Source organism: Chrysemys picta, chromosome 18, assembly GCF_011386835.1.
Source record: "Chrysemys picta bellii isolate R12L10 chromosome 18, ASM1138683v2, whole genome shotgun sequence".
Classification (NCBI taxonomy): domain Eukaryota; kingdom Metazoa; phylum Chordata; order Testudines; family Emydidae; genus Chrysemys; species Chrysemys picta.
This window is the reverse complement of record NC_088808.1, coordinates 19,238,868-19,263,338: the sequence shown is the minus strand read 5'-3', so window position 1 is coordinate 19,263,338 and position 24,471 is coordinate 19,238,868. Positions and strand designations below refer to the sequence as shown.

General features: G+C 44.6%; 1 protein-coding gene across 4 annotated transcripts in view; it reads right to left on the bottom strand.

Moving 5' to 3' along the window:
- OLFM1 (olfactomedin 1) overlaps positions 1 to 24,471 on the bottom strand; it is a 50,160-nt gene that overhangs the window by 13,638 nt on the left and 12,051 nt on the right. The window contains exons 1-4 of one of the 4 annotated variants that reach the window (XM_005293224.5): positions 18,986 to 19,606; positions 15,828 to 15,977; positions 10,113 to 10,268; positions 6,927 to 7,146 (exon numbers count right to left, since the gene is read on the bottom strand). In XM_005293224.5, the coding sequence (XP_005293281.1) occupies positions 6,927 to 7,146; positions 10,113 to 10,268; positions 15,828 to 15,977; positions 18,986 to 19,135 (676 nt within the window). In that variant the 5' untranslated portion in view covers positions 19,136 to 19,606. Of the gene's footprint in view, positions 1 to 6,926; positions 7,147 to 10,112; positions 10,269 to 15,827; positions 15,978 to 17,202; positions 17,318 to 18,658; positions 18,838 to 18,985; positions 19,607 to 24,471 lie in introns of those variants that run through there. The other 3 variants (XM_024106025.3, XM_024106027.3, XM_005293226.4) reach the window with 3 other exon arrangements.

Here is a 24,471-nt window from a genome sequence, read left to right as displayed (position 1 = left end):
CACTCTGCTGGTGTGGCCTGAGTGAGCCGACAGACCCCGGTCGCCAACAGGCAGGATTGAACCTGAGACCTCTGGAGCTTAGTGTATGAGCCTCTACGGCACAAGCTAAAAGCCTCACGGCCCTTAGAAATTAATGAGTCTGCTACAGCCATAGCTAAGTGGTCTTGGTGGCACTAAATGGGACAGAGCACCACACCCCGGAGGTGTGTGGGTTACAAGTGCTCCGAACTGCGAGCTCTTTACATCTGCTTTTAAAGGAATAATATGAACTCACCCAGATGCTAGCAGGCAGCTCAGGGCACGGAGGTGGCAGCGGGGGAAGGGTTATGCCCCTTTGAGCCAGGGAGCGGATTCCCAGGCTGCAGCGCCCGTGTGGAAGCATAGGGAGAAGCCCCCTTTGTCTTCGTCCCCACTACCCAATCCATCCCAAGGCCGTCAGACTTTCGCCCTGAATTAATCCAGCAATGCACCTCCGTTTGCACTCACTGGAGACGCATCTAGTCCAGTGTGATTTTACACACCCCTATTGTAACACTGGGGGCATCGGGATCGACTCTCTTCCTTTGCAAGGACAGTTCTGAGGGTGGAAACAGATTTTTCTTTAGCAACTAGAAAGCTCAGCACTGATCTTGCCTTTGTCTTCTGCCTGGGAGACCTCTAATCTGACTGCTAATCGAAATGCAGCTGGGAAGGATGAATGCGTGTGTAGTGAGGGGTGGGGGGAGAACACACTCCTCCAGTCCCTAAATTGTACTGTTGTGGGGCAGAGTTTTGTTGCTGTTGTTTTGTTTTAGGGATCAGCTCCCTATTCTGTGCCGAGCCCCATTTCGTATTAGGGTGTGCACGTTCTTCTTAATCCCTGTAAAGGGAGCGCTTTAAGAATCAAGGGGAAGCTTGAAAGGGAGAGAATTCCAAACCTGCAGAGAGCAGCTGCTATCTTAAACTTGTCCTCTAATTCAAGGAGCAATTCTGAGTGATATTCTCGCTACTTCTGCAAGAGTTCTCTTCAGCGCCTGAATAGAAACCTTCACATCGCCATATAAATAGCGATCTTTAAAAAACGTGAACGGAACAACAAACGGAACCTGCCTTTGGATAGATACACACACACACACACCAGGGTCAGGCTATGTTTTCAGTATTGATTCTTCAGTAAAGCTTAGGAGAAATAAAAAAGCATAGGGGGAGGGGGACGTTGTCTAAAACAAATCGTTCTGCAGCAGTATGGAGCTCAAAGCAATGGGGGTTATCGGAGGAAAAATACCAAGGAACTGGGAAGAGGCCCTCAGACACTGTGAGATGTCTCTGTCACAAGTCTAGCACCTTCAAGCTGGCCAGGCCAATATGGGCCAGGTATTTAGTAGCTTTTTAAGTTAGTAATACTGTAAATACCCTCTAGACTGTGAACATGGCTTGGACAGAGACTGTTTTCTTTGTTATTGTCTGTATAGTGCCTACCACAATAGAGCACTGATCCTTCACTGAGGTTCCTTTGCACGTCTCCAATACAATTTTTTTTCCCCAGTTATAGAGCTGAGCAAATAACTAACAACTAACTTAGTCAGCACATTTGGGTTCATTTTGTGCTGGTGGAATATCGGTGAATTTTTTGCTATGAATTTAATCAATTAATTCTATGTTCACGTTTTATATACTCTGAAGTAGCAAGGAACCTTCGGAATTTAATCCATGTTGGTTAGCTGCAGTTTACCCCTTAAACTACATGACAGGGCAAGCATAGAAGCATTTCCAGGGCAAATACTTGCAAGCACAAATTGCAAAATCTAGTCCCACAAACGCTTGCTGTAGAATTCACTCCCTGCAAATATCTGAGCCAGTAACACTCTGATCCATGAATGGCGACAGAAAGCAAAAAATGAAGAGCATGGCCAATGCAAACCTATTTAAAATATACAATACCTAGTTGCAGAAGGTTGCCTGCATGATTTACCAGCTGGGCTGGTCTACATGGGATTTTTTATCCCAAAGTGTTCTGTAAATTACTGGGCTATCTCATCAGCTCAGGAAGGAATCAAGGCCATGCCTAAGTCAGTTTCAGGTGCTTGCCTCTGAGCCCATTTATCATTCCAGCACAAAATTCAGGAGATGACACCAAAATAAATCAATTCCCCAGACCAACAGAGAATCTTTCCCCCTTGCCTGTCTCATCTCCCCCTAAAAGAGCCCACACTCTCCCTTAAATTCCCTGCTGAGTCACGTAACTGGCAAGGAGCCCTTAACCCTTTCCCAAATGTTTTACCCTGTTGCAGATCCCAAAAATATTTATAACCTATGTAAAAGAATCACTTCATCCATCACTGCAGTGCAACTACCTCTGAGATTAAACATGTTAAACACCACACAGCACCACTCGACAACAGTTTGGGCTAGATAGTGAAGAGCGCCAGGCCAGAGTGTTCGCTTTGGGATGACAAAGATTTTCAGCAGCAGAGGATCTGAGCACATGTAGGGAGAATGCAATTACCCAACGTGGAGCTGAGCCAGTGGGGGGATAATTGGTGTAGATTGTGGGAAGGACCTGCCATTCTTAACACCCGCCTTAGTGCTCATTTTACAGCACTAGTTCCCCAGCAGCAAAATACCTGCCGGTGTTGCAATAGCCTGATTTTCAGAGGTGCTGAAATGAAGTGAACTACAGCTGCCAGCATCTCTGACAACCATACCTTTAGCTTTCAAAACGCATTCCTACTCAGCAGCATTCCAAGGGGAATACAATGGGTTTGACTGAACCCAGCTCCGAAATGTACTAGAAATCCTGCATGTTCAGGGCTTGAAATCAAAGGACCCACTCCACTGCTGAGCGGCTCCAGTTTTGCAGCAGCCTATCACAATTGAAATCAATGGCGTAAAACTGATGTAACCTAGCTGAGAATGGGACCCCAACGCTTGGACAGAGACCGGGGCTGTGCACAAAGGAATTCTTTGTTACCCCAGGAGCTGAGTATTAATAAACTCCACTGAGGGCCAGGCTGCCAGGTTCTTACTCACGTTGAGTAGTACCTTACTCGGTAAATAGTTCCAGTGGTATCAGTGGGGTGGGGTTACCTGCGGAGTCGGGTGCTACTCAATTGGAGTGAGTGCCTCACAGTCTGGTCCTAAACAGGTGGTAATAGTGAGATAGGAAGCAGAATCAGCAGCATGCGAAGAGGCTTATTTTCAAAAGAGCCAGATTCTCCCCCTCAGGGAACCCGAGATCAGTGATATACTGGGATGGATCTGGAGCCACTCGTTAAAGTTCTGACACTAAACTCAAGGGAAGGTCAACATGGGCTCCCTGCACCTGATGGAGTCACCTTGGGCGACATCCTCAGCTGGTGTCAGTCCTCACAGCTCCACTGAAAAGAGCTGGCCCCTTCTCTCTGGGTCCTGTTGCATCATATCCCCGGAGCAGGCATTCTCAGCAATGGCTCTCTCCCACCTCCTCCTTCAAAGGAGCAGTACACACATGCTGTTGCAGTCTCCGTGCGCCCAGGGCGGTTCTCAGGAAAAAGGTGCAAATGCTTCCCGCAAATACACTTCACGTTTGTCTGCCAAGTGCCGCAGACGTCCTCCTGGAGGAGAGCTGTGAATACAGCAGTCTGCAAATACGCACTTGTATTTTTCAACGGGCTCACCTCAGCCATGTTCAATGCCCCCTTTCCTCTCCTCCCCATGTCCTTTTTCTTTTCAAGCAACTGGCTAAAATGACAGGCTAACATTTGCAAACTTGGGGCCCAAATCCTTAGCTGGTGTATAACAGCATAGCTCCACACAAGTCAGTGACGCTGTGCTGATTCACACCATTTGAGGAAGCCGACCTTGAGTATTTAAAATTAGGTTTCTAAAACTCTATCAGGCACCTAAATACAAGCGGCCTGACAATCAAAGATGTTGAGTTCCTATAAGTACCATTGACTCCAATGGGATTTGTATACGCTCAGGATTTGTGATGCTCAGTCCATTTGCATTTAGGTTCCCAAATAGGGATTTAGGAGACTAACATTGAGCATCAAGGTATGACAATGTTGCTCCTAATAAAACAATTCATTTCAAAGTTACACGGGTCAGTTTTCATGCAAACTGAATTTTACATTCATGCACGCAAGCATTCCTGCTAAGAAGTGCTTGCATACAGGATTACACATGGTCATGCTGTCAAAGAAGAGGAACAATCCGATGTGACACCTCTGACCAATCCTAACTAAGCAACTGAATTCCTCAGTTGAGCGTTTGTGGTCAAGCTACAAAAGAAACAAAAATTAGGTAAGTTATTTAGCTAATGGGACTTAAACAAACACACACATTAGGGTAACGACTGGATCCAAGGAATTTTTGCCAATAGACAAAGAGGGCTGTGTTGTTTAAATAATTATTCACTGCCAATTATTTGCTTAGCTCAAATTAGATTCCCCAGTTCCTCCATTCTTCTCCTTGAAATCACACACACCTTTGGTCCGTGTGGTATTTATCACATGTTCTGGGTGCATCTTTACAGAAGCCCTTGGTTAAAATATTGACAGCACAATACTGCTCCACTTTCAGGTACAGCTCTGATGTTTTTCTTTCTGCTCTAGAATGTTAAGTTTTTCCTACTATGCCCTCTCTTCGGTTCCTAGAGCTAAAGTGACTAAAGGTCAGCAGAGAGCTGGCAGTGAAATACAGAAAGAGTCTCTTATTTCTCAAGAGACAGGATGGGAACATAAGAGACAACCAAAAATGGTAGATTTGAAGAGACGCTCTCTACGGTGGGACAGAAAATAGATCACTGCTCTCCATTTGTTACCTCATGTGAAACCCCATCTCTTCTGTCAAAAGAGACAAGTAAAGACAGCTGCTTCCTCACAACAGAAGTCTCTTGTGACTAAGGCACTCGACTGGGCCTCTGGAGACGTGTGTTTAATTCCAGGCTCTGCCACAGACTTACTAGGTAACTTTGGACAAATCACTTAATTTTTCTGTCTCTCAGTTCCCCATCTATAAAATGGGGATAATGATACTTCCTTCCTATGCTCTACCCCTCTCTTGCCTGTCCAGATTGTAAATTCTTGGGGGCAGGGACTGGGCCCAATCCCATCTGAAGCCTGTAGGTACTACCATAATAATAATAGTAAATAATAATAACCAGGTTCGATCTTCCTTTCAAACATTTAGAATAAAACTCAGAGGGCCCAGTACGAGGTCTATGCACCACTGATTTGCCACTGAAGCCATACTTTCAGGTCTTAAATGGGGCATAGACCTTTTGCTGTGAATTTCACCTTTATAGCACAGAGGTGGAGAATTTTTCTTTACAATCCAAAAACCACTGCAATATTGTACATGGTAAATAACAAGGCACAGCAGCGGCATGCCTTGCATGCATCTCTTCAGCAGGGGGAGGGGGAGAAAGAAGCTTTTCCAAGTTCTTTTATTTTTAAAAAAAGAAGCCTGATCCTCAGTTGATGTAAATCAGCCTAGCTTCATTCCTTTAGACTAAGCTGATGGCTGAGGACCTGGCCAATCTCATTGTTTCCTTTGGACATGGGCTTTTCCCTTCCCCAACAGACAGAGATGGTGGCATTTTCAAAAGCGCGTCCGTAACTTACGAGCCCAAGCTTCATTTTCAAAATGAGTCAGGCACGGAAGAGCCTAAGTCCCTTTGACGTTTAATTAGACTTATACTCTAGAGACTGTGTTAACGACTTGAGTCACTTAAACACTTTTGCAAATTTTATCCACAGCTCCCATAGAAATTTGTCTGTGCATATATAATGTTCTAAATGAATTCATTTTCCTCTGTGGGCTTTTAGCTGACAGGTGGGTTACAAGGTAACAGATAACAGGCTAAAATAATAACAGCAATCAATTTCTAAAGGGAGGAAGCTTCCTAACAAAGGTGGAAAGGTCTAAAAACAAACAGAAACAATCCCAGTAGCATAGACAGTAGAAAAATAAAATGGTACCTTGCCAAAAATATACAGTGATGAGAAGGCAGCTGATCTTTACTGAAGTCACATGAGAGTATAATTTCAAATGTGCTACCGAAATAGACTGGTGGATCGGTTAATGTGTTCAGATGACTTAAATTGCTTAACAAGCAAGTCAATAATGTAAGTGGAAAATTAAATCAGGAGGGAGCTAGGTCAACAAATGTTGGGGAAATGTCTTGCAACAAGTACACAGAATGCAGAATCCCCTCTTTTTCTCAAAGGGCCAACATTTTCACCCTCTACCTCGGGCCCGATTCTGATTTGAGTTACAGTGGTGTATTCTCCAGAAGAAATCTACTGACTTCAGTGGGGTTATGGCCAATTGATAACAGCTGCAATGAGATCAGAATCTGGCTGCCTGTGCTTTACAATTTCTATTTACTTGGCCTGATTTGATAGAGTTCTACTCCTTCACTGAAAGGAAGTGATGGATTGGGGTGGGGTGGGGTGGAGTGTTATATTCTTTATAGAACTGCAGCCCACACACAAACGTGAGCAAATACTGGTGAGGGTGTGCTCTTTTCTGGTAAAAAGTCATGCCCCACATACATATTATTTAAAATGGTATGTCCCAATTCTAGCTAGCAGAAAGATTGGACATTGATACATAATTTAAATGGAGACCCAGTGTTTGCATCGCATAAGCAGTATTTAAAATAGCCTATTTACCATATTTCACTGCTAACTTTGCAAAGTCTCATGTCCAACTGAGGATATGATCCTGCATGCACTTGCGCCACGAGTAACTTTACTCAGGTGAGTAGCTACTCACGGTAGTAAAGTTACTTGTGTGCATATGTGTTTACAGGATCGGACCCTGCTTTGTGAACTCATTTCTTATAGCCAGTGCAGTGAAGGCACAAGGAGATGTCCAGGTCAGCACTGCTACCTCCAGATGTAATATGTACTTTACATTGCTGGTGTTTTGCCAGTGCCACCATATTGTTCTGAGCCTACCTAATTTTTGCATGCATGCACGGAGCCTTTCTTCAAGATTTGACACTCTGTTCTGAAGCTCTTCGTAGTCATAGGCGCCAATCTCCTCCTGGAGTTCGTTTAGAACTGACGTCAGATTCTGGACCTCCTCTTTAAACTGCAATACCAATTTTGCATCGGCTTTGTACTCTTCCAACACTGGTATCAAAGGCCTAAGTTCCTCCATTTTCGCTTTTATTGCCTGCAAGGTTAAAATAAGCTTGGTTCAGTGCTATGCGTGCAAAAATCTGCAACACTCTGCCTTGATCTGGCTGCTTCCTACGTGAGTGCAATGTTCTTATCCCCACAATTATTCTTATCATTATTATTTTTTTGGTCCAAATGCTGTATTAGAAAGAGTATATTAAACAGTCTGTAGAACACCAAAATATTTGGGAAAGGCCTTTATTTGTCATTTTTAGAATGCAACATCTTACGGTTACATGCTTCAGATCACATACACAAAGAGTTCTGTTTTTTTTTTTTCTTTAAAAAAATTATGTATATATATATGCATTGACAAGGGTTTCAAACTATTCATGAAATGCATCTACAATTGCATGCAAAGGAAGATCTCAGTTGTGGTTCAAGGTTCCTTAGTGAGATATGGTACTAATTTGGAAAATAATAAATAAAGAAATAAATGCATGGTGCAAAATGCTCTGTGACCCTCTTTTCATGGTTACATGGGAGTGAACTGCTTCTTCAGTCACTGCAGCATTGAAAAAACTTTCTTTTAAGTTAGCCCTGTAAGCAAGAAAATGAAATACTGTTGAGGAGCTAGCTCACTAACCTGCCTTACACAGACATCCATTCATAAACAAATAGTTTTATGATAAGAAAAAACCCAAACGCAACTCCAAACCACTCACATTTTAATGCCGGCGTTGGCACAAACAAAATGCTGTGACTGATTTCAAATCATGCCTGGGCAGGGCCGGCTCCAGGCACCAGCGAAGGAAGCAGGTGCTTGGGGCGGCCAATGGAAAGGGGCAGCATGTCCAGGTCTTCGGCGGCGGGTCCCTCAGTCCCTGGGAGCGAAGGACCCGCCGCTGAATTGCCGCAGAAGAATGAAGCGGCACGATTGAGCTGCCACCAAAGTGCCGCCGATCGGTTTTTTTTTTCTGCTTCGCCTCTTGGGGCGGCAAAAAAGCCGGAGCCGGCCCTGTGCCTGGGCAGCAATTGCTATGAACAATTCTTTAATGCTATTTAATCATGCTAAAAATATCATTTTTAATTTGCTTCTCCAGAAACACAGCCATTATTTCGCCAAATTGTTTTGGTTTTTTTAATGAAAAGAAAGGCTGTCTTTAAAGGCATGGTACACAACATTTTGTTGAAGATGCTGAGATCCCTTAGACAACAATGCACATGTAAATATGCACACACTTACCATGTAATGAAGCATTGGATAGTATTCATAATAGGTAGGCTTTGAAGGATTAGATTTTTATCGATAAATGTTGATAAACGTCGATTTCACCATACACACACAAACCGAGGGAAAAATATTTCCATCAGTAATAATTGAAATTTACAGATAGGGAAAGTAAGAAAAAATCAACTTGAGAACTCACTACAGTTTGGGTTAAAGGTATTCATTTTGCACATTTCAATATATGATGGTGGCAATTTGTGTTTTAACAGTTATAGAGCTTTAACTTTTTGATTCTCGGTGTCTACTGTCATTAAATAATGATGATCTTTGTGCCCCCATCGTCTGACCCCTCATACTGTCCCTCAACTGTGAAAATTTAAATCGATAAAAATCAGAAAAAAATGCTTATAATTTTGAGCAACTGTGAAAATTTCAATTGATAAAAACTGGGGGGGGGGGAGATTAAAAATAGAAATCTTATTCTACCAAGCCTAATAATAGGCCATATTCGGATCTCAGTTAAACCAATGTAAATCCAGAATAGCACCAGTGACCGTTCCATTTCAGATTCTTATACAATGCCTAGGACCATGGTATCTGAGTGTCTTGTGGAATTACTCTGGATTTATACTGGCATGAATGAGATTGGAAACTAGCCCATGTAGTGAAATGCTATTTGTTTTCCATGCTCCTCTATTTCAAGTGATGAGTTCCCCTCCGATGTATCACCGTGGTGTGCGGGTGTGTGTGTGTGGGGGGGATTAAGATCAGATTGTTAGAGCTGAAAGTTGTCTCAGTCTAGCAGATCCTAACCTTAGATCTAAGCTGAAGAACTGAACTTGAGGATCCGAGCTGGTTGAAAAATGAGGGTGAAATTGATAATTTTCACAAATATTCTTTCCCATTTTTTTTAATTCCACATGTTGGTATTTCAAAATTGAAAACATCAGTTAAATCTTGAAATTAAAAAGTTTCAACCAGCTCGCTAGTTGTTAAAAAATGTGGGGAAATGTTTCAAGAAAATGTAATCAAAATATTTCTTGAAGAATGTGAAGGGGAAATTCTCTGGTGCCACGGTAGTATTGGATTCCATTTGCTACGTAAATGGTAGCAATGCTCCAACTCATGGGCAGTTTCAGAAGAGAATAAATGGGTCCATGATGTCAGTCTGGATGGGATCTTTCCCCAAACCCAGTGAAATACAGTAGTGGAATCCTGACCCCATTGAAGTCAGCAGCAAAATTCCTATTGACTTCAGTGGCACCAGGATGTCACCCCAGATCCTTGCCCGCTCCTTGGTCCATGAGTGGTCTGTTTCACTCAGTGAGGACACTAATGCTCAAATATAGGAATTGCCTACCTGTTTACTGAGGTTACTTAACATGAGGACTTTGGGCTAATTACTGAAAAAGAAGCAACCTATACACTTGACCGGCATTTTTTCCTCCTCATTGTTGCCATATCACTCTGGTCATTTGGTCTTATCTTTACAAAGTAAGAGTGTACATTAGGAGACCTATTCTCAATGCATGCTTGAAAATTCCTTCCTGGAAATTCAGTGCATTCAAGATATGATTCTATTCAGGCAAAACTTTTGTGGATATCAATGTTTGCTGAGTAAGGCCCAGAATGCAGTGGGAATAGAACCCTGGGGTGGTGCCACACAGTAGGTTTATCTACATAGAAGTTTGGAGAATTGTTTTTGTCTTCTCTGATCATTTGCCCCACGGTATATTGGGGCAGAGGAAGAGACACTGTAGCCTCATTAGCAGGCTGGAGGATGTACATACCTTAAACTGTCTTGCCAGGTGTTGTTTGTGACTCTCTTCCACTTGCTTGAATTTTGATTCCAACCCCTTCATCTGGTTCTCCATCTTCTCTACATATTGTAAGTCTCTTTGAGTTCGCCTGTCCAATACCTCTATTGACTGAGACATATTCTGCACCTGTCCAAAGAAATAAAAAATAAAAAGAGGCAATACAGTCAAAGGAGGAAGCTTTCATAGGAGCTAGGCAGCATCATTTGCCTCATAATACAAAACGTTGACCTTTTCCCACTCAGTCAACAAAGCTAAAGAGGAATCAGCAGATACATTATTTACTAGTTAATCAGCAGCATCTGATGGTATTATGACCATGTGCTCCAAAACAGAGCAAATTGGTTTCATAAACATTTATTCTGCCAGGCTCCAGAAAATAATCCAACAATCATGAATGCAAATAAGGACTGTAGTCAAGTATAAAATGTATGAGTCTTAATGGTGTCTCTGATTGGCTGAGCCAGCGTACAATGCCTGCCTTTGCAGGTGGAAAGACTATTAGTTAAACAGAAGAATATTTGACTAAGAGGAATACTTCTGTTCAGGTAGGAATTATCACTGCTTCATGTACAGAAGGAGACATTCACTGATTGCCTAAGTGAAGGCTTTAGACCCAGCTAGCAAAACCTCACTATTCAAACAACGTGGTCTTTTCTTTATTACTAGTTGTATGTCACCAGTCACAAAGAATACATTCAGAGGTAGGCAATGCCGAATAAACTGGCAAATAATACATGCATTCACGATTTAAGGCTAATATTTCCAAATGTAGCCTCTGATTATGGTGGTTGGCATTTCTGGCTGACCAACTTGAGACCTCTGATTTTAGTGGCCACTATCTCAATAACTTTTAAGGTTGGAATCAGTGCTAGATACCACCAGAGAACTCAGTTTTCAAATGTTTTAAAACATTTATCTCCACCTTGAGAAGTGTTGTGAGAACACTGACCTGATTTTGAAGGGTTGCCATCAATTGATTCGCTAAATTCCATTCCCCCCCACCCCAATATTTTTGCCATTACAGGATGTTAACTATGACCCCCAATTCAGGAAAGCAATGAAGCTTGCAAATAGACTGTAAGCTCCTTGGGACAGGGACAATCTTTTTGTTCTGTATTTGTGCAGTTCCTAACACAAAATGGAGTCCTGGGACTCCTGAGATGTTACCACAATACAAATAAATCCAATGCAATGCAATACAATAATAACAACAACTATTATTAGAAGCCTATTGATTTCAGTTTGGAATACTCCAGTTCTTAAAGTGAAGTCTGTGCTTAAATGCTTTGCTAAACTAGGGACTGAAAGCCTGGTTCATCTTCCACTGAAATTAACGCAATTCTTATCAGAACCCAAATCTTAAGGAAATATTACTCTTTGTACCTTGCCCATAACTTCCTCTGCAAACAAATTCCAAGAAGCTCTCTGAGTTCCATGCCACCACAAATAGCTCCTGTTTGCACATTCAATGCTCAGTGAAGCTATAATATTGGACTTGGGGGATAGGGAAGAGATGACTGGCATTCAGTATTTCCTCCAGGGAGCTTCATTAAGCCAGTCTAACTCCTCTTGAACATGGCTGTGGGAAATGTGTGTGGTAGCAGAAGCACAGGCCTCTTGGACTTTGCTGGAACCAGCCACGGGACAAGTGCCAGCTTTTCTCTAAGTTTTGTGAAATGATCGAGGTTGCCCATAATTAACATCTGATGACAAGGACAATATGAAAAGTAACATCCAAATAATTAAGGGGAACCCATGCATCAAGGTCTAATGGCTTGTGACATGCTAAGGTGGAGAAGCTCATTGTCCAACCAGTGCAAATGGTTTCATGGCTAGTAAATTTCTCTTAGCTCTGGTCAGGACTGTGATGAGAAGAAAGACTTTTCAGTACCTAATTCCAGCAGTACCACCCATCCGCCCCCAGCAACAACTGTCCCAGCCCCACCTAGGCCATTGCCGAGAATCAGGCCTTTAGGTAGACTGCACTGAATGGGGAGGAGGAGAAAAAGAGGTGGTCAACAGTAAGGCAGTAATTTGCCTGCAATGGATGGGGAGGAATCTAAGGAGCTTTGCCTGCACTGGGTGGCATGTCTGTTACAGCCTGGACTTGTACAACATTTTTATCGTGTTGACCCAGCCAGTCCTTCCCTGAGAAAACCTGCCTCTGCCTAGTGGGATCGCTTTGTACATCTGCCAATGGAAATGGGGATTAAGTTTGAAGTTGCCCAAAACTGGGTCAATTAATTCTGCCAGTGCTCACTCCCGATAAAAAGCCCAACTGTGCACGAATTAACTTAAGGCAAATAAAGAAGGGCGCTTACGTGAGGACATACAGTGAAACGAGTTATTTTCAGTGACGTGTGTGGTGTAAAGTTCAAATCCATTCCGTTCATTGCTAATAAGGGTTTTTTTTTAATTAAGTAGCAACCTATGGTGGCCATTTTAAAATATCAATTACTATTATTCCTGATCTTTGACAATTATGTCAAATTCATAATTTAAAGAGCCACATCTTTTATTCTCATTAGCATTTTAAGGTCTTGATCCAGCAAAGCACTTAAGCACATGATTAAACTTAAATGAGACTGCTCATGGACTTAAGGTCAAGCAGGTGCATAAGTGTTTTCCTGGACTTGAGGCCGAAATACATTCTCTGTCTTCAATTTCCCTCAGTTTCTTCCAGTCACTTACAACCCCTGAAGAACCTTAGTTAAGAGTATTTTTTCACATATTCCGAGTGCTCATAAAAACTCATTTTGCAGCAAATAGACAAGCTAACGGTTGCCAAGGGGGAAAATAGTTGATTTTACCTTAGGGAAGCAAAAAATTAATAAGATGGGATTTAAATTCTGCTTCCAGTTATGCCAGCTTCTTTGACACTGATGGAGTTACTCTGGATTTATACCTGTGTAACTGGGAGCAGAATTTGGCCTGGTGACTAGCAAACCACATCTGCTAGATAATATCTCCTAGATCCTGACCATCCCAGTCTGTGGGTGCTATCCTTTGGGGGTAGTGTCTATGAGCAATACCCCTGCTGGGCCGTCTGGAGCTAAATGCATGTGGCAAAGGACCAGTCCATTCACTTGAAGGCAGTACGACTCGTAATTCCTCCATCTGTGGTCTCGCCACTAGAGGGCGATAGAGAGCTACACTGTGGTAGCATGGGGGGCACACCCAGATTTTTTTCAAGTTTTATTGTAACTTTGCTTTAAAAGGGGCTTAAAAAACATGAGGTGCCAAGTGATGTCAATGTCCTTTGAAGCAGAATGAGATGGGGGTACTCACTGGCCCCCCTAACTTAATTTTCATACGTTGGTGTCAATGTGTTTTAGAATAGATTGGCTTTTTACAACTTTGAACCTGAGCTTTTGCTTAACTCCCAAAACCGCTATGCAAAGCCTATAGCATCAATTTCTAAGGAAGAAATTTCTTCTACTTTTCAAAAAGAAAAGAAAAGAAAAGATGCAGCTTTGCTCAGACCAGATCTGGGAACATTTTATTATCCCCAAAGGTGAATAATAGGTTATGGTTGCTTTCCTCCTTGGAAAATCCAAACACAATTACATCTTTGACATGTTATGTTTCTTCTGCTATTTGTGGTGAAAAAAAATGTGAGGCTAGTTCTCATCACAAAACTAGGGGAGTTAAGATGTCAGATTCTTGAAAGGGGCAGGAATGCTTGCAGCCAGCAACAGATCTTTCTTGTGAGCTTGGAGGTTTTCCAAAAGTGTCTGCAGTTACATTTTACTAAAAGGATTTTGTTTCAATGGAGATCCAGATCAGAGGCCATCAGGAAGTTTAGACTTGAAATTAGACGAAGGTTTCTAACCATCAGAGGAGTGAAGTTCTGGAACAGCCTTCCAAGGGGAGCAGTGCGGGCAAAAGACATATCTGGTTTCAAGACTAAGCTTGATGAGTTTATGGAGGGGATGGTGTGATGGGATAGTCTAATTTTGGCAATTAATTGATCTATGACTATTAGCAGGTAAATATGCCCAATGGCCTGTGATGGGATGTTAGATGAGGTGGGATCGGAGTTACTACAGAGAATTCTTTCCTGGGTGTCTGGCTGGTGAGTCTTGCCCACATGCTCAGGGTTTAGCTGATCACCATATTTGGGGTCGGGAAGGAATTTTCCTCCAGGTCAGATTGGCAGAGGTCCTGGGGGTTTTTCGCCTTCCTCTGCAGCGTGGGGCATGGATCACTTGCTGGAGGATTCTCTGCATCTTGAAGTCTTTAAACCATGATTTGAGGACTTCAATAGCTCAGACATAGGTTAGGGGTTTGATACAGAAGTGGATGAGATTCTGTGGCCTGCGTTGTGCAGGAGGTCAGACTAGACGATCATAATGGTCCCTTCTGACCTTAAAGTCTATGATTCTATGGCTCACCCCTTTATTTGTGGGTTTTCTTACGGGATGGTGTATGTGTAGAGATAGATAGGTTAACACACACATGAGCATCTGACTTTGCACATCATTCTTCCCTTACTTTATACCCTGGCATCCCAAGAGCAGCTTGCTGTCTAAGAAAAACAATGAACATTTATATTTCAACACCCTCTGCATTGGAAACGATCACATTTTAGGTCTTTCACCCCACACCCACTGTTTACATTTGACTAGGACTTTGGGTCAAAACCTGCTTGTCTTATTCAGGTGAGTAGTTATACAAAGCCAATGGGTCTTTGATACTAGTGCTGCCCCTGTTCCTACTTCAGATTTTGTTCTGGTGGGCATGTTCTCTTTATTATGTGAGGAAACAAAAGCCAGAAACTTATGCTACAAACAAAGGCGAAATGCCTCATGTGTCAGTTTATAGTACTCAGAGCAGAGTAAAACACATTACGTGCAGGTTTATGAATGTTTTGAGTGACTAACACGTCAATTTCCTCCAGGTATCAGGATAAAAATTATTGTGTCACATACTTCAGATGCTGGCATAGTACAGTATTTAGACACGAGGGATAATTACATGCCCCAATACAAGAGTCTACTTAGATTTAGAAAAGAATGGCACTATTTCACAAGAAACGGTGTTTCTTCAATGGGATCCATTATCCAGAGAATTTCCTGATATCAGGGATGTGTCTTCTGATCTCTCCGGACAGCAGACTATTAAAAACGAACCATGCGAATGTCAATGTCAGGAAGAAAACCACAAGCCCTCACGACCATGTTATTTGATGTCGATGGCTCATGCTGTTTTATCCAACCTTTTTAATATCAATACAGCTAAAAGAGCCCGGGCTTCATTTTTAATTGGGCTTCTCTCTTGTCTTTTCGAGACTCACCCTTTAAGTGTTAATTCAATAAAAACCAATGTGATTAGAGTCAACTGCAGAATTTTTCCCCCAACTGAATTACATAGGCAACATCATGTATCTTTGATCTTATTACATTTCACAAAGGCTTTCACAAACCTCCCTCTATCTAGATACTTATACTTCATAGCCATAACATCAAAGCACCTTACAAACATGAATGAATTGATCCTCACACCTTGTGAGGTAGGCAGGTATTATCGTCATCCCCATTTTACAGATGGGGAAATGAGGCACAGAATGAATTGCTCAAGGAGTCCATAGCAGAACCATGAATTGCAGCCAGATCTCTTGAATCCCACCTGCCTTAACTACCAGACCATCCTCCCTCCTTCCCACAGGATGGTTCATCCCATTACCTTTTCTAAGAGCTGTCTCAGCTGCTTTGTCCTGGCATCACGTGAGCACATCGTCTGTTGGGGAGCCACCACTGTGCATATACACCGTCCCTCGCTGTCTTGGGCAGAGCTGTAGACCTGCCAGCTTTCCTCTGGGTTGGTAGGCAACACCTAAGCGATACATGGAAAAGGGGGCGGGTTAAGTAAGACGAGGGACACTTAGAGGGATAGCGAGAGTGTAGGGAAATGGATGTATGGGAAGTATTCAGTGCAACCAAAAACATTTTTTTAACAAGCAGCAATAGAGCAACATAGAAACATAATGGAACCATGGAATAAATAAAGGAAAGGTTCCTCCAAGGGCCCAGTAAATATGAAGGATCGGATGCATTTTTAATGCAAAAATATGGATTGGGGACAGGTAAACAAAGAGTTTGATGGCATGAAAAGGAGAGCAAGAGTTGAAGCAGATAATATGGACACAATGGGGAAGATTGGGGATATGTGGGATGGAAAATCAAGGGGTAGTAGGGTCGGTTGGCATCATTAGTTCAAGTGAGTTCTGATGCACACCCAGCCTGTGTGAAACTTGATGCCATGCTATTATTAAGGCACACACTCAATTTCTCCTTGACACACAGAGAATGAAGTGCATCCTGATGTGCTAGTCAGTGTTCTCCTGACTCCAGGAACAGAGCAGCAATCAATGGGAATCTACAGAGCTCTCCAAGGTCCTGAAACAGGAATTATCTCTTATGAGGAAAAGGCAACCAGCATTTTTACTGGTTTTCCCTGCTCCGCTATTCAAAGTGTCCCAGGAGATTTTCAGGAGCACTGCAATATTTCTTAAACTGTTCTGTTAACCCAAGGAGGAGAGAGAGCCCAGAATAGTCGTGAGACAGCACACCAGCTAACGAGGAATACAACCTTGAAGATATAATCAGCACTATGATCTGGGCTTCCATAATGCATATGTGGAAAGGGAGTCCAGCAATGAAGCTAAACACATTCCCCAGCCCCTGCAGGATCTCTGACCTTCCTTTCCCTTTAATCACACAACATTTTGCAAAATACATTATTTAATCACCGTCTCTGATCATTTTGAAGGGACCAGTATTTCACCAGCTAGAAGGAAAGATGCTGGTTTAGTGCTTAAATATGCAATAAATAACCTTGCAAACAGCCACATAGATAGATAGATAGATAGATAGATAGATAGATAGATAGATAGATAGATAGATAGATAGATAGATAGATAGATAGATAGATAGATAGACAGACAGACCGACCAACGGACGGAATGTATGGGGATAGATAGACAGACAGACTCCAGCTAAAATGATTTTGGGTCACATCACATTCTTGTAACAGGGAACAAACTGCCAAATCCACTCACAATTAACAGAGACACTATATCAAATACTCTTCATCTTGAAACAGTGAGGCTGCAAAATGCTAATTTTTTTAAGACAGAAGCATACAGCCTGGAGGTGAGAGGTGTCAATTCTTTCCTGCTAAGGGAAGAAAGAAGGATTGTTATACTCAGCCATTTCCAATAAATAAGAATCCAGTTTATAGTATCCTTTCAGAAAAGACAAGGGGCACCATAAGGCATGACTAAAATGCACTTGCAACTTCCCTGATGCATTTTCTATCCTGATAATGACTATTGATTCCAGGCATCTGAGTGCATCCGTTCTTGTGGGTCTTACACCTGACAGCAAGCTATATGGAAATGTCATGACACAGGAACTTTTGAAATTTTTTCAGTCAGGGAAATGTAAAGGGGAAGCCAGCCTCACTCCCAACCCCTCTCCAAGACACCCACTTTCCACTCACAGGACGCTCTCCAGACTCCTAGCTAACAGGTTGTTATGTAACAGGACAGCGGTCTAAGAGGGGCACCTTAGCTGCGCTGCCAACACACAAAGACAGCTTTGCAAGGAGAGGAGTGGCAGGACGCACAAGCTCTGTGCCTTTCCTTCCAAGCAATCCGTCATGCTGGGAATGTGCCTTTACCATGCCCTTCTTCTAACTATGGCAATCTCGCCCCACTGCTATGCAAATGAAGGCTGTAGCTCAATTCCCAATAGCTCCATCTTGACAACCTATTTAATGAGAAACCAAAAGATTCCTGGATTAACCCAGAAACACCCAGTCACATGAAAGAGAGAGAGGAGGAGGGGGTGGGGGAAGGGAATGGGACAAGTCACTATGGCACAATTAGATTTTCTAAGACCAAATCCTCTGCCAGCACAACTGCAAAACATCTTCATCTCCTCCCCATCCCCCCAACACACAGCCACCGCCCCCCTAAAAAGAAACCCCTGGGATTTTCCACCCGGCCCATTCCTGAGGCTCTACAAGATGAGAGAGCTGCCCTTGGGAAACCTCTAAGGACAGCATTTAAACACACACACGCACCCTCTCCCAGTCAGTTTCCCGGCACAGGTGCAGGACACAGCCAACCAAAGCTGGGAGCGGAGCTATTCCCTTCCCTCCCCACCCCAATGACTGGCCTCTGCCACCCACTTCGCTTCCCTGGACTCGGACGATCAGGCCAGACCTTTCGACTTTACAAAACAAAGCCAAGCCAGCCAAACCAACCATGACAGTGATCAGCCGCGCTACCCTCACCACAGCTAACAGAAACGCGCCTGGCACAGGAGACAAGGGCCAGCAGCATTTAGCCCCGATCCAGAGCAAACTTTGTGCCCCTCCTGCAAATTAAGGATCTGTGCTTCCAGGCCTCACCCCCCACCCTGACACACACACAAGGTGCATAGATATGCCCTGCACACCAGCCCCTCCGACACACACACAAAGTGCACACCAGCCCCCCCGACACTTACCCCCATGCTCCTGTCCAAGGTGCCCCCCGAGGCTGCGGTTAACTTGGTGGTCTTCAGCCCCACCAGGGAACACACCAGCTCCCCCGGCACACACACAAAGTGCACAGACGTGCTCTGCACACCAGCTCCCCCGGCACACACACGAAGTGCATAGACATTCTCTGCACACCAGCCCCCCCGACACACACACAAAGTGCACAGACATGCCCTGCACACCAGCCCCCCCCCGGCACACACACACGAAGGGCACATTCTCTGCACACCAGCCCCCGACACACACACGAAGTGCACAGACGTGCCTTGCACACCAGCCTCCCCGACACTTACCCCCGTGCTCCTGTCCAAGGTGCCCCCCGAGGCTGCGGTTAACTTGGTGGTGTTCAGCCCCACCAGGGACGGCAGCGTCTGCGACATCCAGTTGGTGATCATGGCCATGGTGCTCAGGACGACTCCAATCTTGAGTAAAGGCACCGACATCTCGGCGGGGCTCGGCTCCAGCCACCCTTCATTCCGAACCGGCTCGGGGCTGCCCGCGGCTCACCGCCCCCCGCTGCACCGCCCCGCCGGCCGAGCGCTTCCTAGACATCTCGGCTCGCTCCCGCCGGGGTGTCTCCTCTGCCTGGCTCCCGGACACCCACCCAGCCACCTTCCCGGGGCGCGCAGCTTTGCAAACCAGCCGGGGGGCGGATCGCAGCGGCCAGCCGCCCGGAGGAGTCGCTCGGGGCGGATTGCAAGGGGGATTTTGGTGGGGAGGGGGGAGGAGGAAGGGAGGGGAGAGGGAGGGGTGCTGGGGGGCTTTTTGTCAATGTGGAAGGAGCCCGTTCTCCAAAACCCCGCGTCTCCCTGGGACGTGCAATGCACATGCCTGAAACTGACGCTGGGGCGGGATGAAATGGATTGGGGCGGGGGGAGGAGACCAGCGGCTAGTGGGGAAATACAACGCGCTCTGATGTCAAACTGCTGGAGAAGGGGGGGGGGGGGGATTTTTTTTTTAGTTTCCCTCTCCTTTTGCTTCTCTTTAGCGCCCCCTGGCCGCCGTTCGCACAGACAGGCCCAGCCTTTTTGGACTTAAATATCACCGTGGCCAGGTGGGTAAGTACACAAGGGGGTGTCGCTCCCCCTTGAGTATCAGTTTGCATCAACACCACACCCAGGCCGGGGTCTGAGGCGTCGGTGAACCCCAGGAAGGGTTGGTTAGTCAGGGGAGCTGCCAGGGAGCTAAAGTGTGGCACAAACCTCTCTTTTACCAGCCTCTGTTGGCGAGAGAGAGAAGCAGCTGCATTCACAAATATTAGGAAGAACCCAAACAATTAGTTGGAAAGAAAATAAGGAGGATGAGAAACTGGATTATAATCCGAGCAGTGGGCTCTCTGCCTGCCTGCACCGTATTTTTCCTTGTACAGTTCTGAAGCCAGACAATAATCGTCTGCACTATTGTTGTACCATGTTGGGCCCAGGATATGAGAGGGACGAGGTGGGTGAGGCTATATCAAACTGGGGTACCTGTACGCTAGGGGCATGCGAGAATAATCCTGTCCCAGCAGACAACACATCGTGTTACCCCGTACAGACCGTCTTTTTCCCTGTTTTCATCGGTATATTCTGACCCTATCTCAGATGGGGGCATGGGGTAGATTACGTTATTTGGAAAGGGGTACACAGCCTAAAACGTTTGAAAACCACGGCTTTATTGGACCAACTTCGGCTAGCGGAAAGGACAAGCTTTCCAGCATCACAGAGCTCTTCTTCAGACACTCTGGTTACCTTCCCCAGGTATTAACTGTCCTGTTCACACGGCACTCCATCTGCTCTCATTTTAACTGGAGCTCTTCCCCATCCCCCATAAGAGAGGCTAATGCCACTCGTAGCTACCTACTTTTCTGCAAGATGGTGTGTTTTCCATTGACCCAGCCTTACATGCGATGGCCAGACAGTCAAAGTGGGGGATCTGCAGCTTTGTTATTCTTGTCACTTTCTCTCTTCTCTGACCCAGCTGTTGCGTGATGTTCTGAGCCACTGTCACTTAGGGTCTATCTGCACTGCGATAAAAGACCCGTGGCACAGCCGCAGCTGGCCCGCCTCACGCGTCTCGGGCTGCGAGGCTGTAAAATAGCAGTGTGGACATTTGGGCTTGGGCTGGAGCCTCAGACTCGCTGCCCCAAGTTTTTTATTGCAGTGTAGACATAGGATGGGAGTGCTGAGGGCCAGAGGCAATCTAAGCCTAAGATGGTGGCTCTTCCTCCACCTGCCCTGGCTGGCAAATGTAAACAAATTAAATAGAAAAGTCCCTCATATTTCCTTGCCTCGTTTATAGCCCTGCCCACAACCAGGTAGTGGAATCAAATCTTATTCACACCAGGTAGACCTCTCCTTCCTTAACCTTTAGTTGCTCCAGTTCCAAAGGAAGTCCAACCCCACCCCAATGGAGAACAATCCGGCAGTGGCAGACTTCAAAGAGCCCTCCCTGATTCTCTATAGAATGGTCAAGACAGCAGGATGGCAGAAGGTGGAAGATGTGATGGAGAACAAGCATCTTCCAAGGAGGAGCTGTGATTCATGGGGTGGCAAATTAGGGGCATCAACTGGAGAGTGACGATCCTCCATGTCTGAATGGGAAGCTTGCTACATTCTGAACATGTCTGTTTCATTGTCTTAAGTTTGGGAGAGATGTTCTCCAGCACTGAGGAAATGAACTTCCCTCTCTACCTTAGCCCCAGCAAATCTAATGTCTCCCATGGGTGGTGAGTAAGGCACCTCAGTTTTAATCATCATTAGTTGTGTTACAATAGCTCCCCCGTCAAGGATTGTGTTAGTCATTGCACAAATACGTCACAAAAAGACCGTCACTGCCCCAAAGAGATGACAGTCTAAATATAAGATGAGACAGACCACTAGATACAACAGTCCAATGAGGGAACAAGAGCACCTCAGCCTCCCCCCTCAGCTTTCTGTAACAGCTGGGGAGTGGTCGAAGGTCATGCATTTCAGATCACGTCTGTCCCATTAGTCCGGGGTTGTATGATCTAGAACAAATGAATGGATCACTACATGCCCTCAGATGTGACCTCTGGGACTTCAGACCTAAATAATGAAGGAGAGGCATCAGTTTTTACATAGCTGAGTTGCAGCTAAGTTTCTGTTTAAAGGAGATTTTGAAGCCTCCGTCAAAAAACCCTGATCAGCCAAAAATTGGCAGGTTAAATCATATAATACACATTGGGCCAGATCCTCATCTGGTGCAAATCACTGAGGTCAGTGGAGCTCCACTGGTTTACACCAGCAAAGGATCTGGCTTCTTGGTTTCTTTTTCAGAAAAATCTCATATTGCAATTGCTTGCGCTGCAGTGAACCAAACTGTAAGTAGGAAGCCGCATGGCCATTTCATTGCAAATTGTGCTGATGGCTTTGTCAAAACATTTTCACTGAAAGTGGCTTCTCCATAAGGAAAAAGTTCTCATTCAAGATTTAAAAAAAATTCCTTAAGGGGCTTATATAACTTTCCCAATGACTTCAGAAAAGAAGCGTTCCTCTGATCGAAATTCACAAGTCCATCTTATCTTTTTCTAGGTTAACATTTAAATACCACATGCAGAAGAGAGATTACAAAATTAATCCTCTGGTCATGTGCAGGATTCCCTAAAGAATAAAAATCACATCTCTTGCTCCACAGTAATAAAGACGGCCTCGGGGGAATCAGAGGCTTATCCCACTGCTTCCTGAGATTTCAAGAGGAACAAGAAGTAATCACAGCATTTAAAATAATAATAATAATAATACAAACTTTCCTCCTCTCAAGATTTGAAACAGCAAAACAATTAAGGTAAGATGGAGAGTTATATGCAATTGTCTGTAACTTCTTTCAAGGATCTGCAATGCATACGTTTTATTACTGCAACACTGGTTTTCACCTTTGTTTGTGTGTGGAGGGGATTTAAAGGTGTTTAACTTTATATTTGCAAAAAGGTCTAATTTCTTGCTGAAGTGCAATTGCAAAACAGTGACTGACATGCATATTATGCAACTCAGCTGCCAGAGAGCCTCTGCAATTGTTGGATTCGAGTGCCACCTTCTAGCGTAGATTGGTATTGCAGGTACCCCTTCGAAAAGATGCTTTATAATACAGTGGATCAATGATAATAAATACAGTGGCGCAATGAATCATCCTACTCCCAGTCCTCTTTGATAACTCCTTGCCCCCCTAGGGAATTTCTAAATAGCTCTGAAATGGATTTGTTAAGAGACAACTCCCAGTCTGCCCTTGTCAGTGTAAGAGCAGACATTGGCAATGAAATATAGACCAACAGAGAAAGTTTGGTGATGTCATCCAAATTTTTGGTATCTCACAGGTCAGATTTACTGGTGAAAACAAGGATCTGTTTCTGGAAGTAGGAATAACTTGCTGCTACGTAACTTTTAAGCTAACTAATCATTCACAGATTCACTATCTACCATTCTTATCAGCCCCCTGTTACTGTCATATCTGAGCACCTCACAATATTTAATGGATATATCCTGTGAGGTATGGCAGTGCCGTATCACGGTGTCAAAGATGGGGAACTGAGGCACACAGGCTAACGTCACACAGAGCAGGGGACTGAAGCGGATCTTCTGAGTTGCAGACTAGTGTCCTAATCACTGGACCATATTTCCATCCTTCCCATAATGGGATAACCTGTCCCATATGCATAGAATCCTAGAAATATTGGGCTGGAAGGGACCTTGAGAAGTCATCTAATCCAGCCCGCTGCACTGAGGCAGGACCAAGTAAGACTAGACCAGGGGTCTGCAACCTTTGGTTCGCGCTCGCCAGGGTAAGCACCTGGTGGGCCGGGCCAATTTGTTTACCTGCCGCGTCCATAGGTTCGGCCGATCGCAGCTCCCACTGGCCACAGTTTGCAGTCCCAGGTTTCCAAAGGTTGCCAACCCCTGGACTAGACCATTCCTGACAGGTGTTCGTCCAACTGGTTCTTAAAAACCGCCAGTGATGGGGATCAGCCAGGGTTGAATATGGGGGCTTTGCCCAGGAGAACCCCATTGAGTGTGCATTTAGATTCCTCCCCCAGGCTGCTAAAAGGATCTATTTCATGGTAGTAACCTCTACCCTGCCTGCAACCTGCTCCTATTAGATGACTGGAAAAGCTCCCATTGACTTCACTGATGCTGGATCAAAGTCTCAAAAGAGGTACAGACAGTGGGGTGCCTCTACCTTGCCCTGAGCCATGTTTGCAGAAGCATCCCTCACAGAGCTGGTCTACACATGTGCACAATCCCATCACCTATAACCATAATCCTAGCCCTAACTTTGGACCCTTCCAGGATCCCCACTACTCTTGCTGTGGGCAGGGGAGCAGAAGCAGGACTTGCCCTTCAATGAGATCAGGGGAGTTTTAAGAAACAGAGCAGACGCTTCACAAGACCCCCCTAAGAGGAGAGAGGTGAGGCCATGTGAAATTGTGGACTCCAGGCCTGCTGCCTCTCTCTTTGACGGCAGTGGGAGCTTTCAGTGGGATTGGAGCACGATTGGGTTCAATCTCTGGATACACCCAATGGCTGCAGATTGAAAGAGTTTAAACATGATTCTCTTCCCACAGCTAGTAGGACTCTCTCAGGGTAGAAGCGTGTCATTGTCGTTCATGATGGGCCGTATCCAATGAAAAAATTCCCACTATGCTTTGGGTCAGACCCAATAACCCTGGCAAGCCTGAAATTAACTCAAGTTTCTCTGTCACTCTTGACCTCTTTTACCGCACCAAATCCCGAGCTCATTGCTCATTTGTCACTCAGTCCTCAATAGAGGCAAAACCGTAATCGAT